This window comes from Heterodontus francisci, chromosome 1, assembly GCF_036365525.1.
Source record: "Heterodontus francisci isolate sHetFra1 chromosome 1, sHetFra1.hap1, whole genome shotgun sequence".
NCBI lineage: Eukaryota > Metazoa > Chordata > Chondrichthyes > Heterodontiformes > Heterodontidae > Heterodontus > Heterodontus francisci.
Genome location: NC_090371.1, coordinates 76,514,652 through 76,542,350, shown reverse-complemented (window position 1 = coordinate 76,542,350; position 27,699 = coordinate 76,514,652). Strand labels below are relative to the sequence as shown.

Below are 27,699 nucleotides of genomic sequence, written 5' to 3'. Positions count from 1 at the left end.
CTTTTCTAGTAGTCTGAAGAGACCACATCTGCTGACGAGGTCAAAGGCTTTGGTGAGATCAATGAAAGCAACGTAGAGGGGCATCTCTACTGGCATTTCTCCTGTAGCTGGCAAAGGGAGAACAGCATGTTAATGGTGGATCTCTGTGCTCGAAAGCTACACTGTGCCTCAGGGTAGACACGCTCAGCCAGCTTCTGGAGCCTGTTTAAAGCGGATCGAGCGAAGACTTTCCCCACTATGCTGAGCGGGGAGATTCCACAGTAGTTGTTGCAGTCACTGCGGTCACCCTTGTTCTTATAGAGGGTGATGATATTGGCATCGCGCATGTTGCAGAATCATTGGAATGACTAGTATGGGTAAATACAAAAACTTGAAAAATCGGGACAATTCTCATTATAACAATGTAGATTTCAGGGAAACATAATAGGATTTAAAATTATGAAAGGATGGGGACAGGGTAAATAGAAGCCGACTGATCGAGAATTAGAACTCACTTCATTCGTAGCTCAGGCAGAAACTGTCAACATTCAAGATTATATTGGATAGGCAATAAAGGAAAAGTGGTTGAAAGGATTATGGCAAAAAGGTAGGTAAGGTGATTAGATATATTGGCTTATGTAGCGGGTAAACATGGACTTGCTGAGTCAAGTGGCTTGTTTTCTCCTTTAAGATGCTCCTTAAAGCCCATCTTTTTGACCAAACTTTTGGTGGTCTGCCCAAATATCTCCATATGTGGCTCAATGTTAAATTTTGTTTTTTAATGCTCCTGTGAAAACACCTTGGGACATTTCATTATGTTAAAGATGCTATATAAATACAAGTTGTTGCTATTGTTGCAATTTCTATGTCCTACCATATAGATGGGAAACAGGTCAGAACCACAATAGCCGAGTAAATGGAAAGATTAAAAATACAAGACTATCTTTTGAAAAGCGTGAACATGGAAATTCTCAACCATCATCCTGCAAAACACCAATTATTTATTTTACAATTCTATGGTCTCTACAATAGACAAAGTACTAAGTAACAATAATATGCGGTACCCTATTACTTGTAGGAAATCAACAGCTTGCTGATTTAACAGATAAATCTGCAAATATATATTTTAGTAGGGTCATTGCTCGTGAGTAAATACAACTGTTTTTCCTATAAATACATTAATTTTGAATTAAAAACGATAAAATGAAAAGCAAAACAAGAGTCTCCACCTGTGGGAAAGGGCAACCACTGTTTAAAAAAATTTTAAAAGGGCGAAAGCATCCACAATTGCATCCTGAAGGCCTTTTTTTTAAAAAAGAAACTGGAAAAGTTGGATGAATCAGAACTCTAATCACAAATGAACCCTTTCAAATAACTAACTTGCCAAGACACATCTCAGCCCAACACCTAAACAATTTGGAACCCTGGACAGTAAAAATGCTTCTCATCCAAAAAAGCACACATCTTAAAAACAAAAATTCTGTTGCCCGGAGAGCTCCTCTTCCTGCAAAAGTTGGAGAACCTGCAGCATAATGGCACTGACTGAAAAAGATTACAGCATTTTAAAAAGTCATTTCACCAAAAACCCTGTGTGTTGTGGGAGAACTGAAGATAAAATTTGTAATGTATTGAAACATTACTGCGCCTAACTTTGATTAAAAAATAATTAACTACAGTTTCTACTGGTCACAGAATGCACACATAAGCATGCATAATTTTACCATGTAGACCTGTATTTTCTTTAATTTCAAAATTCTCGTTCCTAAGTAACCAGCAGTATTCAATTTCTAGATCTGCGATGTGCCTGTTGGCAAAGGTTATGCAAAGTTCAAGATCGAAATATGGTAAGTTGTCTGTGCTCTTAAATTCTGAGTATGGGAATTTCATTCATTTAAAAAAGGAGATTTTTCAATCACAAAGGTCAGTGGCAAAGGAGTGAACACTGCACACGAACAATCTATCAAACTTCCAGAGAGCCAGATTAGTGTCATTTTAGTGCAAGCACAATATTTTTGACAAGTCTTGAGACCTACTGAAAAAGACCCTTTTGCCTCCTTTAAATATTATAACTTATTTAAGCGAAGTACTACTCTACTTTCTATCTGCTTAGGACAAGACTATTGGTCTAACATGCCTTTGAAAGAGTTATTCAATTAGTTCCACTCCTCTGCTCTTTCCCCAGAACCCTGTCAATTCTTCTTTTTCAAGAATATATCCAATTTACTTTTTGAGAGTTACTACTGAATCTACTTCACCATGCTTTCAGGTGGTACATTCCAGATCATAACAACTCGCTGCATAAAAACTCCTCCCCCCCTCAAATTGAAATTAATTATGAGGATTGGTATTCAAGCATCACAAAATATGAATATCTTGAAGTGGGACAAGATAAAAGAAGTGGTTTTGAAAATTCAGAATTAGCCCAAAGCCAGTTTTAAATCTGTCATCTGCTCTAACCAATATACACAATAAGGTTGGCAGTGCCAACAGTAATTAAGATCACCTCCTTTCTCAACATCTGCTTCCACCTCTTTACAGGCTCAGTATAAGGATCATTGCAATATCAGCTAATATGCTCCCCATGCATATATCAAACAAATGACTGATACACAATTCAGCATGGCCAGCAGTATAATTTCCTTTCCCACTGAATACCAACAGCAAAGTGGCACACGCTGTTATATTTCCCAAAGCAGATGGATCATGACAGCCATGTAGCTATCTGCAGTCCATCCTATATGTCCATCCATGCATCATGCAGTTCAATTGTGTTACAATTTTATAGGTGGAGTCCTTTAAAGGTGTGAGTGTTCAAGGGTGCCAGTTGCAGCTTGAATATATGATCTGACGGAATACAATGAAAAAGCCATATCAGATCACAGGGCAGTAGTAAATGTTGACAGGCAACACTTTCTGGCATGCATAGTTGGATCATCGACCTGGTAAACAGTACTGCTAGGTAATCTTAACTTGGCAACTTCCTTCGAGTGTGCCATCCTGTTTTCGACCAGTTCACAGGTCCTGCAGACACAGTATAAAGTGCAGATAATAGCTGCGTTGCTATCCTGTTAGAAGGGTGCTCTAGAGTGGTAAAAAAGGTTAACATCACACCCACCATGTGCAACAGCACCTCCGCTTCACCAGCCATCGAAAAGGGTATGTATTCAAGTGCTGTACTTTCTTTGATTCAAGACTCTGTTTTACATCTTTAAATTTATTTTGCCAGCCTCTTTTTTTAAATTGCCTCCTACAGCATTTGTAAACACTAAAATATACTTCAAATATTTACAGCCCTGTTAAAGGCTGCAAACAATTCTTTTGCCTATAAACAAAATTCACTTGCCTTTAAAATCATGCAATAGCCGTTACATATTCAGTGCAACTCCCCTTTTTTTAACCTCAATTCTTAACAACTATGTGACTGTAGCTGGAAGGATAACAAACTGAAATATTTTCCAATGGAATGCGGGAAACAAAGTTAAAATTTGATTTCGATTCAAAGACTCCAATGTTGAGGCTGGTACTTTTGCACACATTTACTGCCTTACACGTAAACCTGTGATTACAGTGGAAAAAATAAAATTAGGTCCCAAGACTTGGAATATTTTCCAGTTTCTGGATACTTCCTCCCCACCTCCCAGACTCAAGACTGTAGCTTTATTTCTTTAATTCACACTCAGGATGTGGGCAATGCCAGCAAGTCCAGTATTTATCTATCTTTCGTTGGCCCTAAAAGTTGTTCTTCAATCACTGCAGATTTGATACAACATAGTGGCTTGTTAGGCCCTTTCACAGAACAGGTGAGACAACCATGTTGGTGTGGGACTGAGACATTTACAGGACAGACAGGGGACATTTTTCTTCCCGAAAGGGCATTAGTGAACTAGAGTCATAGAGTCGTACAGCATAGAAACAGGCCCTTCAGCCCACCGCGCCCATGCCGACCATAATGCCTATCTATACTAATCCCACCTGCCTGCATTAATTCCATATCCCTCTATGCCTTGCTCATTCAAGTACCTGTCCAGATGCCTCTTAAAAGTTGCTACTGTTCCTGCCTCCACCACCTCCTCAGGCAGCTCATTCCAGATACCCACTATTCTTTGTGTGAAAAATTTACCCCTTTGATCCCCTTTAAACCTCCTCCCTCTCACCTTAAATCTATGCCCTCTAGTTTTAGTCACCCCTACCATGGGAAACAGACTCTGGCTATCTACCCTATCTATGCCTCATAAGTTTATATACCTCGATCATATCCCGTCTCAGCCTCCTTTGCTCCAGGGAAAACAGACCCAGCCTATCCAATCTCTCTTTATAACTCAAGCCCTCAAAACCAGGCAACATCCTTGTGAATCTTTTCTGCATCCTTTGTAGCTTAATCACATCTTTCCTGTAGAGCGGCGAACAGAACTGCACACAGTACTCCAAATGCGGCCTAACCAACATTATGTACAACTGTAACATGACGTCCCAACTCTTGTACTCAGTGCCTCGGCCGATGAAGGCAAGCATGCCATACGCCTTCTTCACCACCCTGTCTACCTGTGTTGCCACTTTCAGGGAACTATGTACTTGCACCCCAAGGTCTCTCTGCTCAACAACACTCCCAGGGCCCTGCCATTCACTGTATATGTCCTGCCCGGCTTTAACTTCCCAAAATGCATCACTTCACACTTGTCTGCATTAAATTCCATTTGCCACTCCATTGCCCACTTTGCCAGTTGATCTATATCCTGTTGTAACCTTAAACAACATTTTTCACTGTCCACTATACCACCAATTTTGGTGTCTTCTGCAAACTTACTAATCATGCCCCTTACATTCACATCCAAGTCATTAATATATATGACAAACAACAGAGGGCCCAGCACTGATCCCTGCAGCACACCACTGGTCACCGGCCTCCAATCTGAAAAACAACCCTCCACTTCCACCCTCTGCCTCCTATCACCAAGCCAATTTTGTATCCAATTTGCTAGCTCACCCTGGATCCCATGTGTTCGAACCTTCTGGACCAGCCTACCATGCGGGACCTTGTCAATGGCCTTGCTAAAGTCCATGTAGACAACGTTCATCACCCTGCCCCCGTCAATCCTCTTGGTCACCTTCTTGAAAAACTCAATCAAATTCGTGAGACATGATTTCCCACGCACAAAGCTATGCTGACTATCCCTAATCAGACCATGCCTTTCCGGATGCATATAAATCCTGTCTCTCAGAATCCCTTCCAATAACTTTCCCACCACTGATGTAAGGCTCACCAGCCTGTAGTTCCCTGGCTTATCCCTGCTGCCCTTCTTAAATAAAGGCACAACATTAGCTATCCTCCAGTCTTCTGGTACCTCACCCATGGCTAACCATGATACAAAAATCTCTGCCAGGGCCCCAGCAATCTCCCCCCTTGCTTCCCATAGCATCCAAGGATACACCTGGTCAGGCCCTGGGGATTTATCCACCTTAATGCACTTCAAAACCTCCAACACATCCTCCTTTGTAATGTTGATATGCTCCAGGATATCAATGTTCCGTCCCCTGAACTCACTGGCTTCCATGACCTTCTCCACGGTAAATACAGACGAGAAATATTCATTTAAGACCTTGCCCATTTCCCGTGTCTCCACACATGGATTGCCACACTGATCCTTAAGGGGACCTACTCTCTCCCTAGCTACCCTTTTACTCTTAATATACTTATAGAATCTTTTAGGATTCTCCCTTATCTTATCTGCCAGGGAATTCTCATGGCCCCTTTTCGTCCTCCTAATTTCCTTAAGTGTAGTCCTACATCCCTTATACTCCTCGAGGGACTCGCTTGATCCCAGCTGCCTATACCTGACATACGTCTCCTTCTTTGTCTTGACCAGACCCTCAATATCCCTCGTCAACCAAGGTTCCCTAAACTTGCCAGCCTTGCCCTTCCATCTAAGAGGAACATGCCAGCCCTGAATTCTTCCCATCTCACTTTTAAAAGCCTCCCATTTGCCAGACATCTCTTTACCTGTAAGCAACCTCTCCCATTCAACTTTTGAGAGTTCCTGTCTGATGCCATCAAAATTAGCCTTCCCCCAATTTAGGACTTCAACCTGAGGACCAGTCCTATCCTTTTCCATAACTATCTTGAAGCTAATAGAGTTATGGTCACTGGTCCAAAAGTGCTCCCCCACTGACACATCAACAACCACCTGCCCATCCTCATTTCCTCAGAGGAGGTCGAGTGTAGCCCCTTCTCTAGTAGGGCCATCCACATAGTTGGGATTTTACAACAAACTTCCTGCTTTATGATCACAGTTACTGATACCAGTGTTTTAAAAAAAAATCAAATTGCCATGGTGGAATTAGAACTTGTATTTTCTGTATTATTACTACAGGCCATTTGGATTACTAGTGCACTGACATAACTATTACCCGTCATATTTAAAAAAAAAGTTTCAGATCTTCGGAAACAATTTAAGAACATAAGGCTCTTCAAGGGTGTTCTGCCATTCAATAAGATCATGGCTGAACTTTTACATTAACTCCACCCACCTACCCAATCCCCATATCCCTGGATTCCCTTAGTTTCCAAACAGCTATTGATCTCAATCTTGAATACATTCATCAATTCAGAAAATTCACAACTCTGAGTAAAGAAAATTCTCATCTCAGTCTTAAATGGCTGACCTTTTATCCTAAGACTATGACTCCAAGTTCTGGACAGGGGAAAAAGCCTCTCAGCATCTACTCTGTCAAGTCCTCGAAGTATTTTATACATTTCAATGAGATTACCTCTCATTCTTTTAAACTCTAGGAAATACAGGGCTATTCTATTCAACGTTTTGTATGTTTGTATGCTTCTATTTTATGTTGCATTGGAGCACTGAAACAGTTAACATACTGCTGATTAAGTAAGACACAGTCACAAGAGCAAATGCTTTTCTGTACTGAATAGCAAAAATTCTTTCACAATGCACAGGATATGTTTTTTCATGTCACAAGTGGCATCGCTTGGGCACATCTGTTAGATTGATAGTATGTGCATTGCACATCTTGCATTTCAGCGTTAGCTCCAAATGTAGTGAAAAAGAACATTTGATAGCCCTCACTGCAAAGGAAGGGATGTCAAATTGTAGAGAGGCTGCACAACAGCAATGAGGACAAATCGTCTATTCTCAACCATATATTAAAGCAGCAATGAGTCAAGAAAGTACAAAGTGAGCGTAATGCATCTGACAAAGTCCTTGGTTCAGATTTTGCTGTAGTGATGACAGTGGAACTGTCAGCATTTGCTGTCATTACTCTGAAACTGACAACAACCTCTGGAGTCTGCACACGTGCAGTTAAACGTGGAATTCCAGAAGTTGATGTCAGTTATTGAGTTTTGCCATTACAAAGTGAAGGATAATCAGTGCAGATAACTTCCCAGTTTGCTGAGTGTGAGCATTCCTCAATGTGATTGGCTGCTTACACTGTTTGTTGAATGCCTGGAGATCCCCCTGACTTGGCACCAGATACAAATTATCAGGAAAGGTGAAATCCACACTACCAAGCTCACTAGATCTTTGCAGGCAGTTTTCTGCAAGGTCAGCAGTGAGTGCCGTTGTTTTGCCATTGCCCACAATATCCAGTCTTCGTCGCACCACAAATTCCGTTACTTAGCCACTGATTCTTTCTCCATGACAACAGTACATGGCTGAATCAGACTCTTTACAACCTTGATATCATATTTAACCTCAAGATGTGCTTCCTACCACATATCTGCGCCATCACCAAGACCGCCTACTTCCACCCTCATAACATCATCCAACTGGGTGGAACGTTTTTTGGCTGGCACAGACACGATGGGCCAAGTGGCTTCTTTCTGTGCCAGAGACTTTCTATGATTCTATGAACTCAGCTCCTGCCTTTGCTCATCTGCTGCTGAAATCCTCATCCATGCCTTTGTTGCCACTAGACTTGACTATTCCAATGCATTCCTGGGCGGAATGCAATCTTCCATAAACTTATCCAAAACTATGTTGCCCAAATCCTAAATCTCACCAAGCCCCATTCACCCATCGTTCCTGTGCTCACAAACCTACGTTGGCTCCCAGTGACTTATCCCAGTAACACTCACGCCACGCAAGTGCCGGCAATGACCATCTCCAACAAGAGAGAATCTAACCATCTCCCCTTGACATTCAATGGCATTACCATCGCTGAATCCCCCACTATCAACATCCTAGGGGCTACCATTGACCAGAAACCGAATTGGAGTAGCCATATAAATACCGTGGGTACAAGAGCAGGTCAGAGGCTAGGAACCTACGGTGAGTAACTCTCCTCCTGACTCCCCAAAGCCTGTCCACCATCTACAAGGCACAAGTCACGAGTGTGATGGAATACTCTCCACTTGCCTGGATGGGTGCAGTTCCAACAACACTCAAGAAGCTCGACACCATCCATCCAGGGCAAAGCAGCCCGCTTGATTGGCACCCCATCTACAAACATTCACTCCCTCCACCACCGATGCACAGTGGCAGCAGTGTGTACCATCTACAAGATGCACTGCAGCAACGCACCAAGGCTCCTTCGACAGCACCTTCCAAACCCGTGACTTCTACCAACTAGAAGGACAAGGGCAGCAAATGCTTGGGAACACCACCACCTGCAAGTTCCCCTCCAAGTCACACACCATCCTGGAACTATATCGCTGTTCCTTCACTGTCGCTGGGTCAAAATCCTGGAACTCCCTTCCTAACAGCACTGTGGGTGTACCTATCCCACATGCAGCGGTTCAAGAAGGCAGCTCAACACCACCTTCTCAAGGGCAATTAGGGATGGGCAATACATGTTGGCCTGGCCAGCTACGCCCACATCCCATGAATGAATAAAAAAAATTATGTTTTGATTTAAAAATTCTCATCCTTGTTTTCAAATCCCTCCATATCTCTGTAACCTCCTCCAGCCCTACAACCCTCCAAGATGTCTGCTCCCCCAATTCTGACCTCTTGCACAACCCCTCTGCTGCCATGGCACAAGAACACAAGAAATAGGAGCAGATGTGGACCATATGGCCCATCGAGCCTGCTCTGCCATTCAATACGATCTTGCTGATCTTGGGCTTCAATTCCACTTTCCTGCCCACTCCCCATGACCCTAAGCCCTGGAAATCCCCCTTCGCGAAACCTCTCCACCTCGCTACCTCTTTCCTCCTTTGAGATGCCCCTTAAAATCTACCCCTTCAACCAACCTTTTGGTCACCTGTCTTAATGTCTCCTCAAGTAACCCAGTGTCAAATTTTATTCAATAGTGCCTCAGGATGTTTTGATACATTGAAGGCTCTATATAAATGCAAGTTGTTGTTGCTGACACTTTATAAAACTTGCATTCTATCCACTGCCAGAGGCTTGAAGTGAATTAAATATGCATATTCATATAACGGCCGCAAGGAGAATATTAAATATGTAAACATTTCCACTGGTAAACAGGTTACGCCCCGTATCACAATAGACTCCAACACAATAGTGTGGCAACATGCTACAGTTCATTTGCTCTATATATTATATATATATTTAAAAAAACACTAAAACAGATTAGGGTTAGCGGATACATAGATGTCATTAGGAACATCAAATTTCTGCAGTATGAATATACTTCACTGCATCTCTATAATGTCTCCTCCAAATTGACTGGCTGACTTTGAAGCTTGATCTATTTTAACCTATTTTGATAGAGGCAACATTTGATTCACTGATCATGTTTTGCTACTCTGGTGGTTCCCAAGTCAAACATTGATCCACCTCAGATTAACTTCACAACCCACACCAGAACACCAATCTACACATTTCCAAGAAAAGCTACTAAAATGCATCTTTTTTCCTGATATCACTGACAAAAGTTGACCAATGAATTTAGTGTCAGTCCTTTAAAGCTGTTATTCAAATGAAGAGTGTACAAGCAACATGCAATCTTCCAGCAAAAGAAAATTAATCACAAATGCATTTTTTAAAATAAAAACTAGATAAAAATTTTCAATCAGAGATTGGGTTCCTTATTTTGGAGCCACTCGCTCAGATTTTGCATCAGCAGTGAAAGAGTGGTACCAGCCTTACACTTGTGCATTCTTTCTATGGAACATGCTGTGATTAGAAATTAGTGCCAAACTTCAGATTGTAATTATTATTGGAGATTTAGAACTATTTAAAAATGTAAACCCTTCTGTGATTAGAACTCCACTTTTGCACAGCACCCCTACAGGGGATCTGGGACCTTTGTGAAAGGGCCAGTAACTGTGTAGCTCCTGAATCAATAAGATTGATGAATCCTTACTGATGCATGCAGAGTATGAACCAGGAAATGCAAATTAGAATAGCTAATTCAATGCCAAATCATGTACAGAAGGCTAAATAAAGAGAAAGAAAGCTGGGATTTAGAGATTAGAAAAACAAAAAAAATTACATTTTTTGATTTAAAATCTCCAACCATAATTAAAATCTGCAGGAATCAGACCCCACATTTATATGTTAATTATCAATACCAGACAGTAAAGCCTGGCTCAGGTATAAAATTAAAACCCAACCCGGGCCCAAGTCCGCTAATTTTTTTTTTTAAAATGCCCAACCCAACAATTACAAACATATTATTGAAACAGAAAAAAAATCGTAGATTAAGACAAAAACAATGCGAAACGAAACAGTGCAGTCCAGCCCAACCCGACCCGAATGCTGGACACAGAATACAGACCCGGCCCGAACCCGACACGTCAGGTTTGGTCGGGTTCGATTCGGGTAGCCAGGCTTTACCAGAGAGGTTATCTGGCAGCAATTAAGACCATTAAAAATTTAAATACACTAGAATGGACAAGCACTAACTTTTTCTGGCAAGATTAGTGAGAACCTATTCTGTAAGTACCACAACTTCACTCCATTCCATGTGTTTCAATGCCGAGTCTCTTGGTGAGAATCCAGTATATCAAAGCCTTTGGAGGAGCAACTTGGACAGTAACTTTCGAATTTCTGCATGTTTTGGAAGTTGCAGTCCGATTTACTCTTAAATAAAAGGTGAGCGCTAAAGATTGACTGTTACTTTTACCTACAAACTTTGGACCAATTTACCACGCTTGTACTCTAGAGAGACCTATGCACTGCTTAGATTTACTCTTCAAATGGTTCGAGTTTATAATGCCCCTTGGCAGATAACCTATTTATATGAAAATATTGAATTTAAAATAAATAGATTGATCCACATAAACTCGCATATTGTGACTGACATGTAGATTCTCTTAACCCTGTTTTTGTCTTCTCATGAAATTCATTTAGAGCTCATCATGCGTGAGAACTCAAACCAAAGGACCAAGATCTCAATCAGCTGCATTTGCTGCTTTTAAAACTAGAGTTCGTCCTTTGTGTTAATTTTACTTAAACATACCACTTTTCTACATGGTTACTAGAATACTGTATAGAAATATGTACAGTCAACATCATTTGTAACAGTATAAACAGAGATTTCAGTACATTCACAATTTGAATGGTTGGCTGAACAGCGAATTACAGTTTATGCAAACCCTGAAAACGTGTTTATCATGTTTGCATGTTCTCTAAATTTTCAAAGATTTATTAACAGTGGATTTTTCACTGATTCCAAACTTTGGCATCAGCACTTACAAAAAATTAGTTTTTACCAATTTTGGGTGTTTTTCTCTCTCTCTCACACACACAAACACAGATAAAGACAATGATTCACTAGCTTTCAAAACATGAATGCTGCAGTTTCAACTAAAAGTGTGATTGAAATCATTAGAATTGTAGGGTGCCAAGAACAGTCTGTAATCCAAGTCTCAAAACCTGATAAAGTGCTGGAAATTTCAGATCTTTTCAAGCTTTTATTCTACAGTTGCCAATGATGGTCTTCCAGAAATACAATTATTACACAAAATTCACATGGCAAAGATTAACTTCATAGTTTGTTACTGAAAAGCTGAAAGATTTATAATGAACCTATTATGCAACAAGGTTTCCAGCAGTTGTTACGGTCAAAATCTAGGTGTGGCGATGCCCTGTTTGCTCTATCGCTGCAACCTCCACCAGCCTTGCAACCCTCCAAAATCTCTGCGTTCCTCCAATTCTGGCATCTTGTGCATCCCCAGTTTTCGTCATCCGATCACTGGCCATGCCTTTAGCTCTCTAGGCCCTAAGCTTTGGAATTCCCTCCCTCAAACTTTTCGCATCTCTACCTCGCGCTCCTCCTTTAAAATGCTCCTTAAAACCAACCTCACCTGTCTTAATATCTCCTTATGGGGCTTGTTGTCAAATTTTGTTCAACAATGCTCCTGTGAAGAGCCTTGGAATGTTTTATTACAATAAATGCACTAAATCAATGCAAGTTGTCATCATGCTGGTCACCCATTCTGAGATGCCATTTTTGAGATTATTAAGTTCTCTTTGCCTTACTGGATGGGTATCAAATTTTCTCAGACAGGATGTTTTACTTTAGGAAGTCAGGCAGTAAAGGATAAAACTGGAAACCAATCTTTACACACTTTATAAGCTTTTATTTACAGAGATACATAGTATAAAAATGCACCTCCAAACACCACAGTTTCAGTCTGCTCCTATATATAGCACAAATGAATCTCCAGTTAATGTCCACCACCTGAACACAGTTAACAAGGATGCTGATGAAAGACTGTTGATAGTAAAATGCTCCATCGCAGAAGAATAAGTCACCAAACCACAGCATGGGATGGAATTCTGAACAGCAAAGGTGAATAGACAGATCTAGTGTTGCCAACTCTGATTGGATATATTCCTTGAGGTTTCATCACATGACCGCCCATCTATAACCACCGTGCCCCCGTGTTTCCATCACTGATTGCCTGACCTGCCCAACCTCATGGCACAGCCCTTTCTCACACTAATTAGAATGTGAACAGATTCTTAGTAACACAATTGGATAATTCTTGACTGGCAGCCAAACAGTTATTAAAAAAAGATTGGAGATGGGGAAATAAACTAACAAAAGCATTTAAAGAAAATAAAAAAACATTTTTTGAATGATCATACGATCTGCCAAGTTGATCATAGCAGTGTCCTGGAGATTAATCTTAATCGCTAGAGGCTCCAGGGCAATCTTGTTGGGTTGGCAATCCTCGAATGATCAGATACAACTGTGTAGGAGACATACTCAAAGAATCAACTTGAAATGTGTCCTCAAAATAGAGTTGGTGGTCAGTCTGAATGCTAGGAAAGTGCTAATGCTAATCAAATCATGAGGGTTCATACAAAGAAAATATTTCTCATCATGGTTAGCGGTCAAAACCTTCAAGACTGCAGACCTGGAGATGGCTCATTAAGGATGACATAAGTATGTCCTGCCCTATCTGGATCTGTGTGCAATCCCTTTATTAGCATAGGCAAGAGAAGCTAGGGAATAAACAATTAACCTGCCATGTTAAGGTATCAGTGCTTCATAGATTTGGAGGTCATTAGGGATAGCTACAGAGTTGTGAGAAGTGATTTATCCAACCAGGGCTGAATTATTTTTTTTTTTATAAACATATTCAGATTAGCCAATGCCCATGATTTCCCAAAATATGCAGCCAGCAGATAACGTTCCTATTGGTAGCTGGCATTTATAAAGTCAGCCCTGATAACTCTGCTGCAGTCCCAGCACCAATAGTATAACAATCATAGCACTGTCTACAATTACTTCTAATTGCACTTCATGGATCCTCCAGTTCGAGCAGGTTTGTGGAAGTAGGGCAAATCACAAAAGATATTTTACTTCTGAAATATTTAACTAGGAGTTTCTTTGAAGAATTTTCTAATAGTTGATCAAATCATTTATCTTGTTAAAAATTCAATATTCAATGGAAATGTGTGTATAGCAGACTAAAGCTTTTTTTCCAAAAAAAGAACACACGATAGTGAGTGTCATAACAGCACGGAAGGCGGCCATTCTGCCCATTGAGTCCATGCTGGCTCTCTGTAGAACAACCCAGTTAGTCCCATTCCCTTGCACAATCCCTGCAGCCTTGTAAATTTATTTCCCCCAAGTGCCCATCCAATTTCCTTTTGAAATAATTAATTGTCACACATTCATTGGATGACTGAAATACTAAAGAGAATACCTGATGTGAGGAAGTAATACTGAGAATCACCAAAGATTCCCACAGTTCCTGGTCCCACAGAGTCTGCAAGTATGTTGACAACAGAGAAAGCTCCACTCATTATTCCAAATCCAAGTCCCGCCACTGAAAATATAAAAGTACAAATTTAATTTACAATCTAAAATACATGGTAAAAAACAGTTATGGGAAAAGTTGCTTTTCAGATTCACTTCAAAACAAAGTATGAATCTCAATTCTCATTACAGCACAACTGTCCTTGCACTATTGTCTCTGGGGAGACTACAGGAGTCCTCCTCAAATGTCCTGGGCATATTTATCACTCAACCAACATCACTAAAACAGATTAGCTGGTCATTATCACATTGCTGTTTATGGGACCTTACTCTGTGCAAATTGGCTGCGTGTTTTCTGCATTACAACAGTGATTACACTTCAAAGTACTTAATTGAATATAAATTGTTTTGGAACGTCCTGAAGTCATGAAAGGCACTATATAAATGACAATTCTATTAGTCTTGTGCAGGAGAAAAACATCCAGAGATTTTATTCATGCTGGAAGGGCATATAGGACATCAGGCTCAGCCTGATGCCACAGGATCAAATAGCCTGTCAACGCACATGAAGAATAGCCACTTGGACGAAATAGTTAATAATTGTGAGCAAGTTACTAGAATCTATCACCAGAAACAAAGGGTCAGATTTTTATTATGGCAACAGGGCCCCAACGGCAGGCCGAAGGCAGGGGTAGAACCAGCCTCAGCCCTCTGTTGGACCCTCATTGCAATCAAACGGCAGGCAGCCAATTAATTGCCCGTCATCCCTTTAGGGACGAGATCCTGCCTCCAGAGCTGCTGCCCAATCAGAAGGCCGACAGCACCACGAGTACTGAGGAGATCAGAGACCATGGGAGAGGTGAGTGGGATCGGGGTTGCTGGGGCCAATCAGACAGGTTCCAGCAACAGGGTTGGAGTGGGAGGCATCACTGCCAGGGGCCCTCCCGGGGCAACAGACTGCACCGAAAGGGGGACCCCCCGCCGATCCCACTAAGAAGCCAACAGGTCTCACCTGTCAGTGTCTCCATGTGGCAGCTGGTCCCTTCATCCTCCACAAAATTGGAGTGGAGGTGGGAAGAGTCCCTTAACTGACCATTAATTGGCCACTTTAGAACCTCAACTGGCCTGGGGCAGGAAAACCATTCTTACCTGCCCCAGACAAAATGGCAGGGGGCCCAGGCAATGTCAGGAACAGTGCCCTTTCCCATTTTGTTTGCCTCCCTGACTGTCTCCTAGGTAGGATAAAATCTTGCCCAGAGTGACTGAAACTTGGACAATATCAGCTGATCAAGAGCTTTGTGAATGGTAGGTCCAATCTGACCAATCTAGCTAAATTTTTTTTTTTTAATGGGATCACATAACATGGTGGACTGATGAATGGTGTTAAATATTTGGACTTCCAGAAGACATTTAACAAGGTTCTGCACAAGTGCAAATTAGCAAAATGAGCACGCATGGAATTGGAGATAACTTTGTGACATGGGTCGATAATTGGTAGGGATGTAGGAGATGGAGAATAAAGATAAAACATTTGTTCAAAAACAAAATACTGCAGATGCCAGAAATCTGAAATAAAAACAGAAAATGATTGAAATGTGCAGCAGGTCAGACTGCATCTGAGAGTGTTCCCCAAGATCTGTACTGGAACTTCAGCTTTTCATCATATATATGAATAATTTGCATGAAGGAATAGAGTTGTATATCCAACTTCAGATGACACTAAATTATGAGGCAAAGTCATTTGCATGCATGGGAGCAGGGAATTACAAAGGGACATAAACAGATTATGTTGATTGGGAAAAAATGGAATTCGGAGTTCAATATGGGAAAATGTGAGGTCATGCAGAATCGGATCCAAGAAAAACAAATTGCAATTTTTCCTAACGATGACAGACTAGGAGATGTGTAAGAGCAAAGGGATTTTAATGTCCATGTACACAAATCACTAAAATCTGTGCATCAAAAAAGCTAATAAAATGTTGGCCTTTATCTCAAGGGGAGCAAGCTATGCTTCAGGTGTATAGAGCTTTGATTAAACCCCATCTGGAATACTTAATTCATAACTTAAATAAAGCCAATTACAAAGGTATGTGGGCAGATTGGCTAAGGTAGATTGGAAAATTAGATTAAATGTTTGACAATGGATAAGCATTGAAAAACATTTGAGGAAATATTTCATATATCAACAAATATAGATTCCACAAAGAAAAACTTCATGGGAAAAGTGATTCATCAATGGCCAACTAAAGTGATTAAGAATAGTAATAAAAACATTTCAGGCTGTTCACCTTCCATCAGAACAGGGAAAAGTTAGAGATGTAATAGGTGCATGTGACCTAACAGAACCTCTTCCAGTTCTGAAGGTCATTGACCTGAAACATTAACTTTGTTTCTCGCTCCACGGACGCCGCCTGACCTCAGTACTTCCAGAATTTTCTGGTTTTATTTCAGATTTCCAGCATATGCAGAGTTTCACTTTTGAATTAGGTTAAGAGATTAAAAGAGACAGCTTACAATGCTACCAAGAAGAATAATAAAACCTGAGTATTGGAAGAGTATTAGAAACCAGCGAAGGATGACCAAAAAATTAAGAGGGAGAAAATACAATACGCGAGTAAATTAGCCAGAAAATAGAAACACATTGCAAGACCTTCTAAATCGTGGCAGTCCAGCATATGGCCCACAGGCTAGTGTCCAGTCCTCCAAAGGTTTTCATTCGGCACACGGGAGTATACAGCCGGAATGACAGGCACCTCGATGGTCAGCTATAGGTTTGTTAGTAACCGCCTCCCACATAAAATGGCTACGCCCAGCGGAGACGTGGCATTCACAGCTTGCCCTTATTACCCACATTTACGAAGAGGGGAGAGGGAGGAGGGGGGGGGCGCGAGAGGGAGGAGGGGGGGGGGCGCGAGAGGGAGGAGCAGAGACAATGCAAAGAGAAAAGGGGGAGTGAGAGAGATCAACATCACTCCTGACATATGGATGTCTATCCAGAATACACCGTATTGCTACATCAAGTGTATGGGCAGTCATGGAGTACTTATGCAAGCAGGAATAATGCCTGATATGTCCCTAAATCAGTATTCTACATTGTGATGAGAAAATTAATCAATAAATTTATCCACTTATTTAAAGCTTCTTCACAAAAATGCTGTTTGTTGTTGTTTTTATTTAAACACATCAAAAATTAATGTTACTCTTTCCAAAATTGTCTCACCAGCCCCCTACATGGGACAAAAATTGTAATACCAGCATCAGGGGGGAGGGGGGGGGGGGGCGGGGTCCCTCCACCAAGCGGGAAGGATGCATTGTAAAACGAGTCACCTTCCCTGCGGGCTTTGTTGCCGGGGGGGGGGGGGGGGGGGGGGGGGGGCCTCCTCCGCGGGCAACAAATTGCCCACGGAGGATCCCCGTCAGGAAGCGGAGGCAATGGCATAGTGGTATTGTCACTAGACTAGTAACCCAAAGACCCTGGATATTGTTCTGGGGACATAGGTTCGAATCCCACCACGGCAGTAGGTGGAATTTGAATTCAATTAATAAATCTGGAATTGAAAGCTGGTCTAATGATCTAATCTAATGATGGCCATGAAACCATTATCATTTGTCGTAAAAACCCATCTGTTTCACTAATGTCCTTCACTACTGCCCTTACCTGGTCCGTCCTATATGTGACTCCAGACCCACAGCAATGTGGTTGACTGTTAAATGCCCTCTGAAATGGCCTGGAAAGCCACTCAGTTGTATCAAACTGCTACAAAGTCCATTAAGAATGAAACCGGACAGACCACCTGGCATTGACCTAGGCACCGGAAACAAAGGCAAACCCAGCCCTGTCGACCCTGCAAAGTCCTCCTTCCTAACCTCTGGGAGCTTGTGCCAAAGTTGGGTGAGCAGTCTCACAGACCAGTCAAGTAACTGCCTGACATAGTCAGACTCACCGAATCACACCTTACAATGGCCCAGACACCACCATCCCCGGGTATGTCCTGTCCCACCGACAGGACAGACCCAGCCGAGGTGGCGGCACAGTGGTATACTGACAGGAAGGAGTTGCCCTGGGAGTCCTCATCATCAACAAGGGAACCCGTGAATGGGCAAGGAAACCTCCTGCTGATTACCACCTACCACCACCCCCTCAGCTGCTGAATCAGTACTCCTCCACATTGAACACCACTTGGAAGAAGCACTAAGGATGGCAAGGGCGCAGAATGTACTCTGGGTGGGGGACTCACTGTCCATCACCGAGAATGGTTTGGCAGCACCACTACTGACCGAGCCCTAAAGGACATAGCTGCTCGACTGGGACTGCATAAGGTGGTGAGGGAACCAACAAGAGGGAAAAATAGACATGACTTCGCCCTCACTAATCTGCCTGCCACAGATGCATCTGTCCATGACTGTATTGGTAAGAGGGAACACCGCACAGTTCTTGTGGAGACAAAGTCCTGTCTCCAAGTTGAGAATACCCTTCATCGTGTTGTGTGGCACTACCACTGTGCTAAATGTGATAGATTTTGAACAGATCTCGAAACTCAAAACTGAGCATCCATGAGGCACTGTGGGTCAGCAGCAGCAGAACTGTACTCAACCACAATCTGTAACCTCATGGCACGGCATATCCCCCACTCTACCATTACCATCAAGCCAGGGGATCAACCCTGGTTCAATGAAGAGTGCAGAAGGGCATGCTGGAGCAGCACCAGACATACCTCAAAGCGAGATGTCAACCCGGTGAAACTACAACCCAGGACTACATGTGTGCTAAACAGCATAAGCAGCATGCAATAGACAAAGCTAAGCGATCCCACAACCAACAGATCAGATCAAAGCTCTGCAGTCCTGCCACATCCAGTCGTGAATGGTGGTGGACTATTAAACAACTAACTGGAGGAGGTGACTCCACAAATATTCCCATCCTCAAATGATGGGGGTGCCCAGCACATCAGTGCAAATGATAAGGCTGAAGCATTTGCAACAATCTTCAGCCAGGAATGCCAAGCGGTTGATCCCACCCCGCCCCCCACCCACGTCCCCCTCTGCAGGAATATATTAAAATGCAAAGGAAGATGGATGTGTTTGTTGGAGGTCAATCATCTCAGCTCCAGGACATCACTGCAGGGGTTCCTCAGAATAGTGTCCTAGGCCCAACCATCTTCAGCTGCTTCATCAATAAGGTCAGAAGTGGGGATGTTCGCTGATGATTGCACAATGTTCAGCACCATTCGTGACTCCTCAGATACTGAAGCAGTCAGTGTAGAAATGCAGCAATACCTGGACAATATCCAGGCTTGGGCTGATAAGTGGCAAGTAACATTCGTGACATATAATTGCCAGGCAATGACCATCTCCAACAAGCGAGAACCTAACCATCTCCCCTTGACATTCAATGGCATTACGATCGCTGAATCCCCCACGATCAACATCCTGGGAGTTACCATTGACCAGAAACTGGAGTAGCCATATTAATACTGTAGCTACAAGAGCAGGTCAGAAACTTGGAATCCTGAGGCAAGTAACTCACCTCCTCGCTCCCCACTCCCCAAAGCCTGTACACCATCTACAAGGCACAAGTCAGAAGTGTGATGGAATACCCTCCACTTGCCTGGATGGGTGCAGCTCCAACAACACTCAAGAGGTTCAACACCATCCAGGACAAAGCAGTCCACTTGATTGGCACCCCATCCACAACATTCACTCCCTCTATCACCAACAGACAGTGGCAGCCATGTGTAACATTTTCCTTGGAACAGAGAAGGCTGAGGGGGGACATGATTGAGGTATACAAAATTATGAGGGGCATAGATAGGGTAGATAGGTAGAATCTTTTTCTCTTAACAGAGGTGTCAATAACCAGAGGGCATATATTTAAGGTAAGGGACAGGAAGTTGAGAGGGGATTTGAGGAAAACCTTTTTCACCCAGAGGGTGGTTGGAATCCGGTACACACCGCCTGAAGGGGTGGTAGAGGCAGGAACCCTCACAACATTTAAGAAGTATTTAGATCAGCACTTGATATGCCATAGCGTACAAGGCTACCGGCCAGGTGCTGGAAAATGGGATTAGAATAGATAGGTGCTTCATGGCCGGCACGGACACAATGGGCCGAAGGGCCTGTTGCTGTGCCGTATGACTCTGATTCTATAGCAACACACCAAGGCTCCTTAGACAGCACCTTCCAAACCCACAACTACCACCACTTAGAAGGACAAGGACAGCAGATACATGGGAACACCACCACCTGCAAGTCCCCTCCAAGTCACACACCATCCTGACTTGAAACTATATGGTTGTTCCTTCACTGTCATTGGGTCAAAATCCTGGAACTCCCTTCCTAACAGCACGTTGGTGTACCAACCCCACATGGACTACAGCAGTTCAAGAAGTCAGCTCACCACCAGGTTAACAAGGGAAATTAGGGATGGGCAATAAATGCTGGTCTAGCTAGCGATGCCCACTTCCCATGAACAAATTTTTAAAAAAACACTTCACCCACCGGGACACCCCTCCCTCTGGACTGCATGATCAACCCCCACCCCCACCCTGACCTGGGCCTTCCGGACCGGCCCTGGCCACCCTGCCTCACCTACCTCTGGTCCAGGGTTTCAGCGCTGGTCCTGGGTCCGAGTCCTCTGCAGTACCAGCAGTGACCACTGCTCCCAGTGGTGTTGCCAATACTACTGAGCTGCCGGCCCTCTGATTGGCCAGCAGCTCTTGGAGGCAGGATCCCCGTCTTTAAAGGGACAAGGATCCCGCATCCTGAAATTTTGATATAAATAGACCAGAGGGTCGCTCCTGGAGGGGGCAGGAAAAGGCTGAGGTGGGGTTCCCCCCGACTTTTCGGCCCGGCACCAGCAGCCCCACCTCTTACACAAAATCCAGCCCACCATCACCAGCATTGATGGTACTGTGGACAGTTAAATAAAAGGGTCTTCAATGTCTGCTGGCAGCATTTGACCAGGATTAAACTTTTCAGTAAACAGTGCTGTTTGCTTTTTTAAGATAGTTTAAAATTAGAAGAAATACTTGCAATTAAGATTACCAAGGTCACTTTCTTTCTTTTGGGCCTCCTTATCTCGAGAGACAATGGATACGCGCCTGGAGGTGGTCAGTGGTTTGTGAAGCAGCGCCTGGAGTGGCTATAAAGGCCAATACTGGAGTGACAGGCTCTTCCACAGGTGCTGCAGAGAAATTTGTTTGTTGGGGCTGTTGCACAGTTGGCTCTCCCCTTGCGCCTCTGTCTTTTTTCCTGCCAACTACTAAGTCTCTTCGACTCGCCACAATTTAGCCCTGTCTTTATGGCTGCCCGCCATACTTGCAATTAAGATTACCAAGGTCACTATTGACCAGAAATATCCCTCAGGTTAATATTTACAGTTTTTTAAAAAATCTTTGCTTATTTTTGCCCAAGGTTTTCTCCTCCTTTGTAATGTCCTTTCCCCTATATTCAGGATGCTAGTTTTGACTTTTATACTCATTTTTTGGGACAAATTCAAATTAATTTATGTTTTGAAAATGGCCATTTTGTTGAGAAAATCTCAACTTATTTTCACCAACTTCACAGGCTGACTGATCCAATCGCTTTGTAAAATTGATTTTTTGTTAAGTATGCATCAATCCCAATTTAAACCGGAGACACGACATCACTAAAGTGTGAAATGTTTTAATTTAAAATGTGAATATTTTGAGGAAACAAAATATTCAAAGCAACTGCGTTAGCCATTCTAGTTTTAGATGTGCCTGATGTCAAGTAATTAAAAATAATGCATCTGGAGTAAAAGCTCACTTTAAATAGTGTGTAGTTTCCTTGTCTTTTCAAAGGTACTAAGAAATGTTTTGACAAGTATAGAGTTTGAAGTATTTAAATGGTGATGCAATTAGGTAGATTTTTGTTTTAAAAAAAGGCTCAAACTAAGCCAACATGTATGTAGGGTGGATATGGTCGCGGGTCACCTTGATAAAAATTACACTTTTCTTCCATGAGAAAGGATTTTTTTTGTTCTCAGTACACTGATAAAACTGCTGTAGATGGCACTTGTGCTATTAATGTTGACTAGACAGTGAAGCGCCTTGGGATGTTTTATTACATTAAAAGCCATATAAATGTTGTTGTTATTGCAAAAAAAATTCCCTTGTTGTCCTTCACCTATGAAAAATCAGCCAATATCGTGGCTGATTGCCTTTACTAAACCGGACACTCATCTGTGTGAGAAAGGAGTGTGATTTACTTGCTTGTAAAATCAGGTACTTTTACTATTGCAACCCTGGTCTGAGTGTCTGCCACAGCTGCCACAATAATTGTGGAGCCAACCACAATACCAGCCTGGATTTCACAATGAGGAGGCAGACCGACAGGTGAGAGTCTTGGTAAAGGGAGTCAGATGTTGGACTGGCGAGCATAGAGAGGAACTAGACAGCTGCGGCCATATAAGTAGGTTATAAACTAGTGAACATAAAAACACAGAAGATTGAATGAGCATGAGCCAATAGCATACATGATAATGGGTTGATGCATCATTTCCCAAATTCATTTAGATGCTTGAAGGAAAAAAATACCTAGTATAGGTACGCTCATCATTCTATAAATGAAATATAATCTTCATGCACAAAAAAACTCCACTACCCAAAGGGGAGAAAGTACATAGGACACTAACCCGTTTAAAATATTCCCTGCTGTGATCATCTTGGTAAGTGCAGCGTGCTCGGAAGGAACAAGTGACTATTAGCGCCGATATTTACTGAGGCACAAGTTTGAACTTTACGGGTGGGGGGGGGGGGTGGTGGCAGTCTGGGAGTAGTTATGGTCCAACTCCGTGGAGTCTAAACTACAGCAAGTGTTTAAATTTGTTTCTCCAGGTTTCCCACCAGTTACCTGTCGGATGGGAGGTCCTGCAGCACAAGGCCACAGCCATGGAACAGAAAGGTCTAATAGTGGTGCTAGGCTGAGGTCATGGCGGAGGGGAGGGGGGGTGATCATGATGGAGAGAGGTCAGTGATCGCAAGGGGGTCGGTAGGGTTTGGGGGGGGGGGGGTGGCGGGGAGGAGGGAGGATCAGGATCAGACAGGTTGCCAGCATGTGGACTGGTGTTTGTGATTTATAGGATAGTTTGCTGGGCATAGAGGGAACACTCCTGTCCCTGCTGGCCCACAAGCAGTAGCGTAAAGGCAGTTATCTAATTAATCTAGCCCTTCTTGCCTTCTTTTATCTGCCGGGTTTCCTGAGATACTGCAGACCCAGCAAACAGGAGTTAAAACTAGAAATCTTGTTAAAATGGAGGAATGCAGCCTCATTAAAAGGTCTTACTAACAGACCCGCGTCCTGGGAGCAGATTGGTCACCCAATCCTCGTCCTGTCTCTGTTAGTTCCACGTGGGTTTGGTTTGGATTAGAAATTTTTTATATTTTAACCTTCCACTCAACCCAAACCCATCCATTTTGGGGGTTAATATTACTCCATATACAATATTTTTCAAAAAAATCTTTCTTTGAGGTTATTGGCATCTTAAACATGCAGGCTTCATTTTAGTAAAGCCCTGAAATAAAGAGTACCTAGAAACCTTGTTTTGTTATTCTGGAATGTTTCCCACTTTTGTGAAATTGGAAGGAAGGAAATAAAATTAAACTAAACATGAAGATGCATTTACTTTAAAACTGTTGTAAAAACCAAAAGTGAAGAAATGTTGTGAACTGCTAACCTTCGAAGCTATAAGCCCAGAGTTCATGACTGTACTCCTAATCACAGTCACATGTGTGAACACCGGGCTACTTTCCAGTTCAAACAAACAATTTGCATTTAGCCACAAGATGGAGCAATGCACATAGCAGTGACAGGGAAAAAAACTACAGCCCACAATTTGCTATGGCAGAGATCCAACAGCGCCAGCCGTTAGTCACACTTGCCCTTACACACTCAGATTTTTAAAATGTTTGCGTGGCACATTGCTGAACGTGCAAGCTGATAGCATCACAGCAAGGAAAACCAAGCATCTGGGACGTGCCTGAACAAGACAAGCAACTGTATCGCTTTAACCAATCAGGATTGCAAAATAAACAGTGCCATACTGAAAAGGAAATGTCAGTTAGAGTAGACAAATGCAATGTCAATTCCGATACAGAAGGAAAAATAAGAAGTGGGAAAGAAGGAAAAATAAGAAGCGGGAAAGACTGGACAGAGAGGGAAAAAAATGAGAAAGGAAAAGTAGAAAAAGTGAAATAAATCTTACATTTTTAAAATTTCCAACAACAATTATTTCCTCAGAGGTTGACTGGCATTAATTAACACATCAAGTCATTAGAAGTATACTCAGGGAAATGGACAAGATTTAACTCACTATGGTGAGGTTAGTTCCTATCTACCTGCAAGTGCACCAACTTCACACTGTTCAATGCATTTCAGAGGTGATGCAGACAGTGAGATGCCGTTTTTGCAAAGTTAATGGAGCATCTGGGACAGACTCTTGCATTTCTGCATTTAACTTTGTATCTACCCTATCGTGAAGTTCCTGTAGCATTGGCACATAATTAATGGCTGGTGCTATCGGCCTCACTGTTAATTTGACAGCAAATTAGGGGGCATGTTTTTGAAAGGTGAATTCACTGTTTCACTTTTGCAGCTACACCTCTGGAAGTACAGGCCCGTATTTCAAATTGGCAGGAAAGCGTAGTTTATTGAGAGACTATAAGCAGTGTTCAACTGATATGAATTTGAGAAGTGTGGGAAAGACAAAGACATCTGCTCAAAGAAGTAATAAAGAGAAGCACAAACAGAATGCAATAGCCTTTATGCAACAATACTTATGATTTGATTGAAACAGTCCCCAATGTCACTTCATGCTCTTCAAAGCTTTAACTACTTTTCTTAACTTAAGTACTCTGCAGGAATCTGTTACAACACAAAGGAAGATGGTTGTGGTTGTTGGAGGTCAATCATCTGAGCTCCAGGACATCACTGCAGGAGTTCCTCAGGGTAGGCCCAACCATCTTCAGCTACTTCATCAATGACCTTGGGGCGGCACAGTGGCGCAGTGGTTAGCACCGCAGCCTCACAGCTCAGCGACCCGGGTTCAATTCTGGGTACTGCCTGTGTGGAGTTTGCAAGTTCTCCCTGTGTCTGCGTGGGTTTCCTCCGGGTGCTCCGGGTTTCCTCCCACATGCCAAAGACTTGCAGGTTGATAGGTAAATTGGCCATTAGCAATTGCCCCTAGTATAGGTAGGTGGTAGGGAAATATAGGGACAGGTGGGGATGTGGTAGGGATATGGAATTAGTGCAGGATTAGTATAAATGGGTGGTTGATGGTCGGCACAGACTCGGTGGGCCGAAGGGCCTGTTTCAGTGCTGTATCTCTAAACTAAACTAAACCTTCCTTCAATCATAAGGTCAGAAGTGGGGATGTTCGCTGATGTCTACACAACATTCAGCACCATTAACGACTCCTCAGATACTGAAGCAGTCTGTGTCGAAAAGCAGCAATACCTGGACAATATCCAGGCTTGGGCGGATAAGTGACAAGTAACATTCGTGCCACGCAAGTGCCAGGCAAGGACCATCTCCAACAAGAGAGAATCTAACCATCTCCCCTTGACAATAAATGGCATTACAATCACTGAATCCGCCACCATCAACATCCTGGGGGTTACCATTGACCAGAAACTGAACTGGAGTAGCCATATACATACCAAGGCTCCAAGAGCAGGTAAGAGGCTAGGAATCCTGCGGCGAGTAACTCACCTCCTGACTCCCCAAAGCCTGTCCACCAACTACAAGGCACAAGTTAGGAGTGCGATGGAATACTCACCACTTGCTTGGATGGATGCAGCTCCAACAACACTCAAGAAGCTAGACACCATCCAGGACAAAGCAACCGTTTGATTGGTACCCCATCCACAAACATTCACTCCCTTCACCACCAATGCACAGCGGCAGCCGTGTGTACTATCTACAAGATGCACTGCAGTAGGTCACCAAGGCTCCTTCAACAGCAGCTTCCAAACCCATGACCTCTACCATCCAGAAGGACAAGGGCTTGGGAACACCATCACCTGCAAGTTCCCCTCCAAGCCACAAACCATCCTGACTTGGAACTATAAATGGTGAGCAAAGTACTGCAGATGCTGGAAATTTGAAAAAAAACAAAAGAGCGATGGAAATACTCAGTGGTCAGGCAGTATCTGTGGAGAGAGAAACAAAGTTAACGCTTTAGCTTGATGACTTTTCATCAGAATGGAGTTCTGAGGAAAGGTCATCGAACTGAAACATTGGGCTGAATTTTTGTTCTGGGGCCAAGACCTCAATATCAGGTGCATTTCTGGGTCCTGACCTTGCCTCGAATCGGCACCCAGCGCGATTTTTAATAAGCAACCCAATTAGTGACCAGGTTATAAGCTTGCCATCCAATTAAGGATGGCAGGCTGACTCCCGAGGCTGGAGGGCCAACAGGAGGCCCTTCAGCACTGAAAGATCAGCAGTTCCACCGCCAAAGGTGGGCGTTGCCAATGTAGATAGGAGCGAGGGGGCAATTCAAGATGGAGGCGCCCTCTGAAAAGCTTTTATGAATTTAATAAGGCCACAGCTGTCAGACCGTCATCGCGTGGTGGGGGGGAGGGGGGGGGGGGGTGGTCGTCAGCAGTTGGGGGAGTGGGGGCGTGGTCTCCTAGCTGGATGTAGTGAGACCCCTCCATCTCTCGGCTGTGTTTCTGCCTCAACAGGAGGCCCACATGCCGACTGGAAAATTCCAGACAACATCTGCAGAGTGGCCTTAATAGGCCCTTTAATTGGCCCCTAATGGGCTACCCGCTGATGACAGGCAAGTAGCCATCACCCCCGATCCTTCCAGAACGAAAATGGCTTGGAGTAAGGACAATGCTGGGAGACCGGCATGTTGACCAGTAGCGGTAAATCACAGGCCTGTCCCCCACTGGTCCTGCCTCTTCAGGCAAAAGAAAATTCAACCCATCAACTCTCTTTCTCTCACCACAGATACTGCCAGACCTGCTGAGCATTTCCAGCAATTTGTTTTTATTTGAATGGTGATAAAGCGACAGGCGATATTTTGAGAAATTTAACAAGGAGTAAACTAAAAATATAAAATACTAGAAACACACAGCATATCATGCAGCATCTGTGGAGAGGGTAAGCTAGGATTAACATTTCAGGTATTATGATCCTTCATTAGAATTATGATTTGGACAGTGTGAATGCAGGATCAAGATAGAAATGGTTCAAGTAAATAAGCATGACTCTAAATAACAACCTATGCTATATGGCCTGTTGTTTCTATCAATTTATGTCTTAACGTTTCAAGCATTACATGACTTCTTAGATGATGCTTAGTAACTTCACATCAGAAGACAGCCAGTCTCCAAATAGGATTTGCAATTCTGGACAGTTATTGTAACCGTGGGTTCAATCCTGCACATCCAAGACACCAAAAAAGTAAGTTTTTGAATATGGAACCAGGAGGTGCAGAAGTATATCCCAGCTCAACATGAAATCCACAAGCCGCTGTCAGCCACTGGTCACCCCATCCCCATCGCCTCCCAATTGCTTCCTTGACACCACCCCCCACCGCACCCCACCCCC

The 27,699-nt window shown here is 43.0% G+C and overlaps 1 protein-coding gene across 1 annotated transcript in view; it reads right to left on the bottom strand.

The window, feature by feature from the left end:
• Positions 1-27,699, bottom strand: part of LOC137380262 (gamma-secretase subunit Aph-1b-like) — a 95,938-nt gene that overhangs the window by 31,922 nt on the left and 36,317 nt on the right. The window contains exon 4 of the mRNA XM_068052182.1: positions 14,066-14,188. Within this exon, the coding sequence (XP_067908283.1) occupies positions 14,066-14,188 (123 nt within the window). The remainder of the gene's footprint in view (positions 1-14,065; positions 14,189-27,699) is intronic.